The sequence below is a fragment of the Lactuca sativa genome, chromosome 7, assembly GCF_002870075.4.
Source record: "Lactuca sativa cultivar Salinas chromosome 7, Lsat_Salinas_v11, whole genome shotgun sequence".
In the NCBI taxonomy this organism is placed as follows: Eukaryota; Viridiplantae; Streptophyta; class Magnoliopsida; order Asterales; family Asteraceae; genus Lactuca; species Lactuca sativa.
In genome coordinates, this window is record NC_056629.2 from 31,020,658 (window position 1) to 31,033,726 (window position 13,069).

The following is a 13,069-nucleotide window of genomic DNA, read 5'->3' on the forward strand; positions in this document are numbered from 1 at the left end:
ATCTTTGGAAGTGGGATTATTTACACTGTTCTCCTTGGCCCTTTTCTCCAAATGATTTGATGCCTACTTCTCTCATGCATAATCTAGCCTTTGATATTGACACTTCTGCAAATTGTCTTTGTACAATTTTTACTCCACAACATACAACTATTATATTGCTCTTCTCTTTTCATAAAGTATAAACATCAGGGTTTTTTTTGTAAAAAGGGTGATTACTTTTTTTATTTTATTTTGGGAATTCAAAATTATATCATTTTTCAAAACTCATAGGAATAACATTTTCGAAACTAATATATGGCGCATTTTCGTTAACTTAACTGCTAATCTGCTATGTATGTATGCCTTCATGTGACTTATTGCATTCTATTTGCCTTTTTGAATTGTACAAGTATATAACATTTTCGTTAACTTAACTTCTCTTTTCGTTAACAACTACTCTATTGCTCTTCTATTTACCTTTTTGAATTGTACAAGCATATACCATTCTATTCCGTTCGAAACTCGCACCTAACTGAAAATTTGTTTGAAAAATCATTTAGAGAACCTATTTGAAAATCAAAAGAAAAATATGCTAAATATTAGAGGAAAAGCATGTTGAAACTCATAGAAAGAACATATTTGAAATCTATAGTAAGAACATGTTTGAAACTCGAAGAAAGTATATGTTCAAATTTTAGAAAGTACATTTTCAAACTCATGGCAATATACTTTTAATCTTTATTAAATTAGCATCTTGTTAATCTTTTGTTTGTAAAAATTATACGGTTGTTTATGTTTGGGTTATCATCAAACAAAGAGGAATAGAGATGACCATAGTATTTATGTTTACTAAATGATACCCTAAGCGGCATTGGTGCCACCGCGTACTGGAGCTAAACTCAATGACAAGATATTTGTTGTCGTCCCTTGCCAACCTTGGTGTTAGGAGGATACAAAAGCAGTGAATGGAACATTTGGCGAAAGATCCTTGCTATTCATTGATCAAATAAAGAGTATTTCCCTAATGCTCAGATCCACAAAACGTGTTGTTAACCAAAGCATTGTTGTTCCATACATGTAACATACACGTTCGGTATCGTGTTTTGAAACATTTAAAAATGAATAATATTATGAAATATTATGTGATTTTGAGCGTTGAGTTCTAACAAATGGTTTTTACTAGAAATAAAGTAAAACTATGTTTAAAATCACTTGGAAAATATTTGAAGTCTTATGATATTCCAAACAAAAGTCAAATATTGAAATTTAATGAAAATATAAAATTCGAAATAAGTAAAATTTTATTATTGAAAGTTGTAAAGAATCTCGTTAGAAATATTTAGGCGAAAACCTCATCGAAATTCGAGTTATAACGAAGAAGTTATGACTATTTGAAGTTTCGCGACGGAACCGACACGACACCGTATGACGTAAAAGTGAGTTTTCGATAAACTACTTTTTAGCTTTAGTGATCTAAATGAAAGTCGTAGTATTCGTTAAACCGGGAATTTTCATAAAAATAACGTTCAAATCTGACTTCATATGAGGAAGTTATGATTTTTCTAAGTTTCGGAATACTAGTAGACAGCTAAAAACTCGAAATAAAGATCGACTGATTTTTAGCCGATGCAACATAAACGAGAATCGAAGATCTCGTCAATAGTAGTACAACGATAAAAAGACAGACAAAACGGACATTAGATGAAAAGGTTATGAATTTTTAACGGATTTTTCATGTCCCGACCCGTTAAAAATATAATATTAAAAATGAAGTCAAAATTAGCCGATGGAGTCTAAAAGAAAGTTGTAGAGTATAATTTCACCTACACGTCGATTTGAACCTGGTGGTTTGGGTGACTCACGATTACGCCCAACGTAGTGAGTGAGTACATAGGGCGTACTCAGTCAATTTGAGTTTTTGACTTAGGTGTATTTTGAGCAGTAGTTTGAGACTAGGTTATTGTTTGTTGTATAGGTGACTTGTAGAGTCAGCAGTTGGAGCTGTGATCTATTCAGCTATCTTTTCAGACTGTAAGGTGAGTTTTCCTCACTGTACTTATGGGTCAAAGGCACCAATGTTGGCCCAATAGATTATGTATCCTGGTATATTGGATTGATGTTATGCTAAGTATGTGTTAGACGGGTAGATCTGTATGATTACCTATGTTCACTGAGTATGCGTTATATTGGTAGAATTGTATGATTACATGTGTTGTTGGTTGTTGATTGTTATTGTATATGTCGACATGTTATGGTTTGTTGGGCTGAGGCGGTTCTGCTTTGTGCTGAAGGCCAAGATATCAGGGGCAGTCCGGATAGACTGAAGGCCTGCGAGGCGGTCCAGTCAGGCCGAAGGCCCTGAGAGCGGTTCTGAAAGGCTGTAGGCCCTGTGAGGCCGTCCAATCAGGCAGAAGGCTCATATTTGCATGTTGGTATCTATTCGGTTGTGTGTGGTACTCTGGGGGAACTTACTAAGCTTTGACTTACAGTTTAAGTTTTATGTTTCAGGTATTTCAGATGATCGGAGCAAGGCGAAAACTTGATCATGCACATCCTTTAGTTTTTATGAGATATGATTTTGGAATACTCTAATTTGTGATTTTGACTTTTGGAAACTAAATTTTGTAAACATTTATGGTTTGTGGTTTGGTTTTGAAAAATGAAAATTTTACCTTAACTTTTGGGATGTTATTGTATGCAAATCGTGTGTTATTTGGTAATCTATACAAAATGATTGTAAAATATTTCAAATCGTTCATGAAAAAAATCACATTTATCGAAATAAATGTGTACACAACTCAAAACGAATGTGTACATGTTACAAAAGTTTCATTATGAGAACGTGTTGATTTGATAGCAAATTCTTAAAAGATCTAGGAACGAATAATTATTTCTCAGACGATGACAAACAATATAAAAGATTAGTTATTAACACATTTTCATACCAATTGCCATCAAATAAATACGTAAATACTTTTTTAGACATTTAAGAATGTTGTTAATCTACCATCTTCAAGTTTCAGGAAACCCATGCCCACTTCTTCTTGTTTTGATGACAACCCAAAGATAGCAATTTAGAGACCGTTTTTTTGGCCTTTATGTCATCTTTCGACTGTTGGCCAAATCATAAGTAAGAACCAGTTGTAAGGCTTTGTTTATGATCACCTAGTCATTGAGACAAAGCTTTCATCCACTCACAAGACCATTATTTCGGGCACATGTTACATGTCATTGCCATGCAACTGTCTTTTGACCGATTTTTTTACCAACTCTTGGTTTGATAATAACTTAAACATAAAAAAATATACTTGATTTTACAAACTGCATCTTTTAAACTAAAATTATATGTGCAGTTGAAATACAATTATATATCATTCAACATCAATGTACTATTTACACGACATTTAGGAAAATTTATAAGTCAAAATATGCATTTGAATTCATATAAACGACACCATTATATATGCCAAAACTCATATTAAATCCCAATTTGCATGTTTTTATTATCAAGCACTACATAATATAGACAATATCGACATGGATCCATAGCTTTCCCAAATCTTGCTTTAAATAAAACCATATTATTATGTTTATAGTTATTGAGTGTTTTCTTTTCTTTGAATAAAAATATACTAAATAATAGATAGAAAAGGAATATTATTAAACAAACAACAAAAAAGGGGAATATATAGAATTGAATACAAAATCCAAATTCATGTTTCTCCTCTTTTGCACCATATCATCATCATCGTAATCAACCCCAACCCCCACCCCCACCCACCCCACTTCCCACCCCCCAAAAAAACACACACAAACACACATAATCACACACTCTCTCTTTACCATCTCTGTGTAACTGAAGCCTCCGTCGCAGGCGCTTCCTTTTCCCCGTAGAAAACCCACTGTCGGCTGCCCTTTTCACACCTTTTTCTTCTCTGTTCTTCATCCAACATCCAATTAAGTTCGCTCAATAAAGCACCATCTAATCATAATTAACTCCTCACTCCTCGTGATTTGTACCTCCGTCTCTTTCATGGACCACTGTGTCTGTCCCCATTTTCATATATACATTCACTCTTTTCTGTTTTTTATTCACTTGGTGGAGTAATTTCATGATATGATGTGGGTTCGGGTGTTTATTTCACAATTTTCTTGTGAGTTTGTGTTTTAGAGGTTTGTTTTTGAATCATTCGTTTCGGAAGAATTCAACCACCTGAGAGAAATGTCACGCTCTCTTTGTTTTGTTTCGTTTTTCTTGTTCTTGATGCGTTTTGGTCTTTGTTTGAATCAAGAAGGGCGTTATCTGGAACAGCTGAAGCTTGGATTTGATGACCCAGATGGGTTTTTCTCCGACTGGAATGATTCCGCCGGCGATACCCCTTGTTATTGGACCGGCGTTACTTGTTCTGAATCAGGAACGCGGTCTGTTGTCTCTGTTGATTTATCAAATGCCAATGTCGCCGGTCCTTTTCCGTCTGTTCTCTGCCGTCTTTCAGGCCTGAAGTTTATCTCTCTTTACAATAACTCCATCAACGGCACACTTTCCGACGATCTGTCGACTTGTCGGAGTCTTGTTCATCTTAATCTTGCTCAGAACCTGCTCACTGGTACACTCCCGCACAGCTTGCCCGAGCTTCCAGAGCTGAAGTACCTCGATTTAACAGGAAACAATTTTTCCGGCAACATTCCGGCGAGCTTCGGGTTGTTTCAGAAGCTTGAAGTGATTTCTTTAGTCGATAATCTCATCGACGGGAAGATTCCAGCTGAGCTCGGTAACATTTCGACGTTAAAGCAGCTTAATTTATCATACAACCTGTTTTCTCCCGGTCAGATCCCGCCGGAGCTCGGAAACCTTACGAACCTCGAGGTGTTATGGCTCAGCGGCTGCAACCTTATCGGACCGATTCCCGACTCTCTGAGTCGACTCAGTAAACTCGTGGATCTTGACCTTGCTATTAATAAACTGACTGGTCCGGTACCCATTTCGATTACCGACCTATCAAATGTTGTCCAGATTGAGCTTTACAACAACTCCTTCACCGGTGAGTTACCGGCGGTGGGGTGGTCGAAGATGACGGCATTGCGGCTGCTTGATATTTCGATGAACTTATTCACTGGGTCGGTGCCGGAGGAGCTATGCTCTTTGCAGCTTGAATCGCTTAATGTTTATGAAAACGAACTCGGAGGTAACTTTCCTGAAATCATATCGAACTCCAGTAATCTTTATGAGTTAAGATTGTTCGGAAACCGATTTTCCGGCAGCCTGCCGAAAAACCTTGGAAAAAACTCACCTCTTACATGGCTAGATGTGTCTAACAATCTTTTTACCGGTGAAATTCCTGCAACCTTATGTGAAAAGGGTGCTTTAGAAGAGCTTCTAATGATACACAACTCGTTTTCCGGTGAACTTCCGTCGAGTTTGAGCAAATGTCGGAGCTTGAAACGTGTCCGTTTAGGATACAACAAGATTTCCGGCGAAGTTCCCGCAGGTTTCTGGGGTCTTCCCATGGTGTCATTACTCGAGCTCGCTGAAAACTCCTTCTCAGGCACAATCGGAAAAACCATCGCCGCAGCAGGGAACTTGTCAACCCTGAACATCGCCAACAACAAATTCTCCGGCGATTTACCAGATGAGATCGGGTTTCTCAACAATTTAATCGAATTCTCCGGTAGTAACAACCAATTCTCCGGCTCTTTACCTGCCACCATTGTTAACATTCACCAGTTAACCAAGCTCGACCTCCACAACAATGGATTCTCGGGTCGAATCCCAACCGGAATCAATTCTTTGAGAAAACTAAACGAACTAAATCTAGCGAACAACAAATTCTCCGGCAACATCCCAGACAAAATCGGCGAATTATCCGTCTTAAACTACCTCGACCTCTCCGGCAACCAAATCTCCGGCAAAATCCCAACTGGATTACAAAACCTCCGGCTAAATCAACTCAATCTATCAAGCAACAGTCTCACCGGAGACATCCCACCAGTATACGCCAAAAAAATCTATATCAACAGCTTCTTAGGCAACCCAGGTCTTTGTGGCGACATCGAAGGTTTATGCGACGGAAAAAACGTCACTAAAAACACCGGTTACATTTGGTTACTCCGTTCCATTTTTGCCCTCACTGGTATCCTTCTAATCTTCGGTCTTTGTTGGTTCTACTTTCGTTACAAAACCTTCAAATCCAACAAAGAAGCAACCACAATCGATAAATCAAAATGGACATTAATGTCATTTCACAAGCTAAGTTTCAGCGAATACGAAATCTTGGGAGCTTTAGATGAAGACTACGTGATCGGAACCGGAGCGTCCGGAAAAGTTTACAAAGTCGGGTTAAGCAATGGTGAAACTGTCGCGGTTAAAAAGCTTTGGGCCGGGTCAAAACCGGGTGGGTTTGACGATGAGGATGTTGAAAACGGGTTCTCGGGTCCGGGTCATGATAACGGGTATGAAGCTGAAGTGGAAACATTGGGAAAGATTCGACATAAGAATATTGTTCGATTATGGTGTTGTTGTTCTACAAGAAATTGTAAGCTTTTGGTTTATGAGTATATGGTGAATGGTAGTTTGGGGGATTTGTTACATAGTAGTAAAAGTGGGTTGCTTGATTGGCCGGTGAGGTATAAGATTGCGGTGGACGCCGGCGAGGGGCTGGCGTATTTGCACCATGATTGTGTTCCGGCGATCGTTCATCGGGATATTAAATCGAATAATATTTTGTTGGATGCTGATTTTGGAGCACGTGTCGCTGATTTTGGAGTTGCTAAGGTTGTTGATGGGAACGATAAAGCAGGAAAATCAATGTCGGTTATTGCGGGCTCATGTGGTTATATCGCTCCAGGTAATTTCATACTTTTTCTTATTCACTAATGTATAACTTTTAATGCATCATGTACAAGTTAATCATGCACAAGCCCATCGGATTATCTTATCAAAATAGCTTGTACTTTCCTTTATCTCTAGGGAATGTTAGATGGTCCACTTTACCAATAAGGACCTATCACAAATGTACAACTTTCAGTGCAAAATGTACAGTTGGATAATGCATGGGATCTTGTATCCAAACAAAGGCATTTATTGTTAACTATATCCAAAACTGTTTGGATTTGAAAACTTTGAACTTTAATGCATAGGGTACAAGCTAGTGTAGCATATTGTACAACTTGGTAAAATATGATTGCTAATCTTTTTTTAAACTTTTGTGTTTACAGAATATGCATATACATTACGGGTGAACGAAAAGAGCGATATCTATAGCTTTGGTGTTGTAATTCTCGAACTGGTAACTGGAAAACTTCCAGTTGATCCAGAGTTCGGAGAAAAAGACCTGGTCAAGTGGGTCTGCACCACGTTAGACCAAAAAGGTCTGGACGTGGTGCTCGACCCAAAACTTGATTCATGTTTCAAGGAAGAAATATGCAAAGTGTTGAATATTGGGCTCTTATGTACAAGCCCACTTCCTATTAATCGCCCATCAATGAGAAGAGTTGTGAAAATGTTGCAAGAAATCGGGTCGGTAAATCCTATGAAATTTGGGTCAAAAGACGGGAAATTAACGCCATATTATTATGATGATGTGTCGGATCACGGTAGTGTTGTTTGAAGTCTTGTGGGATTGATTTGTTTCTTGATGCAGTGATGAGTTGTACGGTGCAAGTTGTCGTGCGGTTGTTTCGGGAGATTGGTTTTCGGTTATGGATGTTGAAAACGGGTTGTGGGCCGGGTCTCTTTTGTTGTAAATCGTTTGGTTTTTAGTGCATGGACGAGTTGTACGGTACAATCAATGGAAGCATGAAAGAGGATAGGAGTTGGGTTTTGGCGTGGGGAGGGATAATGAGTTTTGGTTTGTAAGGTGAATTATGTAATGAGTTAGGAAATATACAAGTTTGGCATTTATATTTGCTTTCAAAGTATCATTATTATTATTGTTTACAAAGGTTAAAATATGTTTCCTCATATATATTTTAGATAAAGTACTCATTTTTTATTTGCTTATCATCAATAACCATCTTTACCATTTATTTTCTATTTTGATCTTTCTATTCTTTTATGTCTTGGTAAGATAAAGTCGCATGCAGTTTTTAAGAAAGAAGTGCTAAATTAAGATATTAAAATTCAAATTCTTAATTATACATGATCTAAAACTAAACATTAAAAACAACTTTTTAAAAAATACTTCAAAATAATCATATAATTGTCTCTAAAACAGTCAAACTCTCCACTTCAAACAGTTATGATTTTAGATGTATGATAAATAAATAAGAAGACTTACGCATATACAGCACATATAATATTTTATATATATATTTTTATTAATATTAGATTATAATATATAATCACGAAGTTCAAAATTTGAAATATTCATAAAAATATTGAGTATTTTCAAATGAAATACATTTATTGGAATGTCTAGAAATAAATGCAAATCTTGTTGGTGTAGTATATTTATTAATCGTGCTATTTCATTATTATTAACTATTACAGCATTGATGTCGTAGGGTCGTTCATCGAATTTGAATCGGATCAAACTGAAGCAGTGAAACAGGGTTTCAGAATAAAAGAATGAAATTATTGAGTCAAAAAATCAGTTTGCTTTCTAATTGCTTTATATTAAAATTTTAGAATATTAAAAATGGTTAGATTTCAAAACAATACTATTAACTTAAGCAAAGGAAAAAATGATCAAGTAAAGCAATACATATTTTTAATCCATTTAAGCGAATATCCGGCAACAATAGTAATTTAAAAATCCAATTGAACCAAAAATAATTAAAAAAAAAAAATACTTATAAAGTAGATGAAATGGTGCAAATTTTACATTCTTTTTGTTGTTACATAGATATCACATCATGATTGTTCTATCTCCGGTCTTCCCAATGGGTAGTTTGACACAGGATTTTTTCTTTTAATAAAACTAAAATTAAATTATATAAAACTAATTAAATGGTATAACACTAAATTTTTTATTAAAATTAAAAAGACAAGTACACTTGAAATTAAATAAAACACAAGACACTTAAAATTAAAACATATGAAACATTAAAACATGAAAAATAACATTTTATTCATTTTTCTTTCTCATCGGGTGGCCATTGCCGAGTCAAGCCTCTGAACTCAGCATGCTGAATAGAGGGTGCGGTGTGTGTTCGTTGAATCCACTCCGTCTAACCTAATAACCGAACATTATTAAAACGGTAATATTTTTTTTTTTTGGTTAACCGATTAAATTTGATATCTAGTCATAATGTACCAATACTCGCTTTAATGTCTGAATGCAATAATATCAATGGGCACAGTTCTTTATTAAAAGCAAATGGTTAGCCACAACAAGTCAACCATGGCTTCTGTGAGAGCAGAGCCTAAAATGACATAATGATTCATTGAAACAATTTAATAAAACCTCCATAACGCCTTTAAACATCATTTCGGTCTATAAACTGGAAGTAGGATTGTTATTCTAATACTAAATTCATCATAGACGTCGAAATCATATTTAGTAGAAATTCCCTTTAGTAATCGATTAATTATGATATATCGTTTGTATTTAATTTGGCTTACATCAACCGAAGAAACAAGTAATCTATTCGTGTTGTTTGTTGTGTTACTGTTGTGTTCTTAGATGGAAGCAACGAGTAAAGAGAACCGATATCTGAATTTAAGGGATGAACTGATATTGATGTTGATAACAAAAGCAATTAACCGGTTATTGATGTGAGTGACCAAAATGTTGTGAATAAAATGAATGTTTGTCCAAACTACTTAATGTGGGAACATTTTACTTTCATATATGGTAAGTGAAATGAAGTTATTTCCCAATTTTAATGGACAGAGGTAAAAAGAAGAATGGTACGAGAGCTACATCATGTTAGAAATCTATGTGTTTCGAGTGTTTGGATTCACTAAGAGTCGTGATATACTTTCAGATTGAAATATTTCGATGATACAATTGAAATTTCAATTAGATAAAACTCAGTATTTGACAAAGAGAATGGAGAGTTTTGATTCTTGTAATAATTCCAGAATGACTAAAAATAGGAAGATAACCCAGGGCTTGAAATTGCCAAAAACTGTCGTATCAAGTTACATAACCACGTACAACTGTTATAAAATATGGTCTAAAATTAGGGTCAAAAAACCCAGCCAAGGGATCTGCCCCTTGGACCTCTTTACCAAGGGTGTTGCCCCCGGACCCCATGGTTTAATGGCTATTCCCATGAATACTAGTGTACTTTACATCATAATAAACTCAAACAAGTGTGTTTATTAAGATTACATTGGTCAACAAGTTCATCCCATTATACTTAAATAATATTGGTGATACAAATCATCAACAATCCTCCCCCACTTAAGTGTAATCTTGATTAACTTAAAGCAAAGTCATAACAAATAACAAATTGATGCATAACTAAAATTTCGTGATGATTGAATTTCATATTAGTATATTACTCATTCCAAACATTTAAATATCATGGTATCACTAAGGATTGAACACTTTCTATTCATAGTGAATATACGAAGATAATACACACAATAGTTTACATACTCATATGTTCTATGTTAACACTATATTTAATAGCGTGTGTCCTATCCTTCAATAGGCATATCAAATCTAAGTCCCAAACTTCTTGTATCGACTAAACTTCATGCTTTTATAGGTAGTACTTGAAAACACTGAATTCACAACTGTAAACACAAAGTTTAGTGAGTTCCCTAAAGTATCGCATACAACACACACATCAAAACATATATAACAATTATGGGTTATCAACAACCCTATGGACTATCAACAGGCCTGAGTTATCAACCACTCAAATGCAATAATTTGGGTTATCAACAACCCCGAGCTATTAGCAAGTCACATGCAGCAACTTGGGTTATTTACAATAAATACTCAATACCCAAGTAGGCTTATAAAATAGATCGTGATACGATCAATTGCTTTAAATTGGGTTATCAGCGACCCCGAGATATCAACAACTCACATACAGAAAATTGGGTTATCCACAACCCCAAGCTATCAGTATCTTACATACAACATATGATATAGGTAATGTAACGCTCGTAGATCTGGGCTAGTCAATTTAGAGACAACGAGTATGAAAAATGAGTTTTCGATGGAAGATTATTTAGAAGGACTAATCTTAACCAAGCTATAGTATATGTTACAAGGGTTCCATACACATAAAGAACGCCGAAATCCGAGTTATAACGAAAAAGTTATGGCTCGTCGAAGTTTTACGGCGAAACCGACACGGCACCGTGTAACGTAAAAAGTGAATTTTTGATAAAATTATTTTTAGCCTTATATATCTAAATTAAAGTTGTAATATACATTAAACCAAGAGTGTGCATAAAAAGAACATCAAAATCTGACTTCGTATGAGGAAGTTATGATTTTTCTATGATTTGACATAACAGTGCACAACCCGAAATTCGAATTTTAGATCGATCGATTTTTGGCCAACGCAACCTAAATGAGAATTGAAGATCTCATTAATAGTAGCACAACGGTAAAAAGACAGACGAAAACGGACGTCGGATGAAGAAGTTATGAATTTTTAACGGACTTTTCCTGTCCCGGCCCGTTAAAAATACAACTTTAAAAATAAAGTTAAAATTAGCCGACGGAGTCTAAATGAAAGTTGTTGAGTACGTCTCCACCTACGCGTGGATATAAAGAGCGTCAAAAACGGAGTTCGTATGAACTAGTTACAAATTATAATAGCATATTTACGTATTAAAATAAAGTATAAATCATATATACGTACACATATATATACATATGTATATATCATTAGAAAGGTATCGACGATGCGGTCATTATAAGACTAGTGTTGAATACTTTCGACATTAGTTTAATACAAATATCGTTAAATCTATTTAAAATAATATTATAAAGGGGTGTTTAGTTGTTTATATAACTATAAGGTCTTTAAGTAACTATGATGGTAGTTTTTGAAAATTCAATTACTATAAATAAGAGCCTTAGGCTTTCATATTTCTTGCATCATTCTCTTGATTCAAGAGTCTTTCTCTTCTTATCCCCTGAGCATTTCGGTCCCTCGTCATTCTACTTCTCTTTCTGTAGTTTTAGTATACTAAGGTGAGCGCTGAAGCGCTGCACGAATCTTTCTTAGAAAGATTCAGCGACAAAGTTCTGCCCCTGCAGAGTTTGGCTCCTAGCTAAAACCCCATTGTAAGTAAGTTATGCTTACCCTATTTTAAATATAGCTTATATTTAAAATTAGTATTGTTATTATGAACTTATAATATATATTTGGGCTATTATTATGACTTATATAAGTGTCGTTATAATATCTTTTTTTAACTACTCGCGGTATGAGGAATCTGGTTGAAAGGGCCGCGTAGGGTTGTTGAATTTCAGAAGTGCTATATGCCAAAATGGTCATGCCCTCCGGTGTTTTATGTCTGGCCCATATCTGTATATAGTGGTTGGAAAATATTGTTTAAATGCTTATATAATAATAATAATAATAATAATAATAATAATAATAATAATAATAATAATAATAATAATAATAATAATAATAATTAGTCACGGTAAATATTAGACTAAAATCTAGTGGTAATAATACTAGGTTTCGTCGAAGGAAATTATATTTAAGAAGCGAAGCGTTGTCTGAGTTTGGAATCACCACCTTAACAAGTGAGTGCATAGTTACTTTCATCTTACACATAGATATGAAATATTTTATATAAAATACGTGCTATGTGTGCATATTATCTGTATACTTGCTATCTATGTTGGATGAACGATTTTATACAAGTTTTAAATTATCTAAATTGTGTATGTATTTATATCTACATAATATGTTGGGTAAAACATGGGTAGATGAAATATGAGTTGGATAATGAGTTGAGAGGTGATATAAACCATGAGATAAGGGTGAGAGGTGAACAATGAGAGAAGCCTTTTACCCAAGCGTTTTTCCCCGTCATCTAGCAGAGTATGGATGACAACCATGGACTATTCTAGATAGTCCAGTGAAACACTAGCAGGCTCGCAACTTGTAGGTGTTGTGAACGATGTGTTCACCCGGTGTACTCTAAAAACCCATTGACATG

At 35.1% G+C, this 13,069-nt stretch overlaps 1 protein-coding gene across 1 annotated transcript; it reads left to right on the forward strand.

Annotated features, from left to right (window-relative positions):
- The first annotated feature begins 3,756 nt into the window (after positions 1 to 3,756).
- Positions 3,757 to 7,893, forward strand: LOC111884657 (receptor-like protein kinase HSL1). The gene is made up of 2 exons (XM_023880957.3): positions 3,757 to 6,824; positions 7,195 to 7,893. The coding sequence occupies exons 1-2, from the start codon at positions 4,202 to 4,204 to the stop codon at positions 7,584 to 7,586; spliced, it is 3,015 nt and encodes a 1,004-aa protein (XP_023736725.1). The 5' UTR covers positions 3,757 to 4,201; the 3' UTR covers positions 7,587 to 7,893.
- Positions 7,894 to 13,069: the final 5,176 nt, after the last annotated feature.

Excerpts from the sequence above, each read along its gene's own strand:
- LOC111884657 (XM_023880957.3), top strand. The coding sequence starts at position 4,202 with ATGTCACGCTCTCTTTGTTTTGTTTCGTTTTTCTTGTTCTTGATGCGT. Across the intron at positions 6,825-7,194 it reads ATGTGGTTATATCGCTCCAG|AATATGCATATACATTACGG; the intron begins GTAATTTCATAC and ends TTGTGTTTACAG.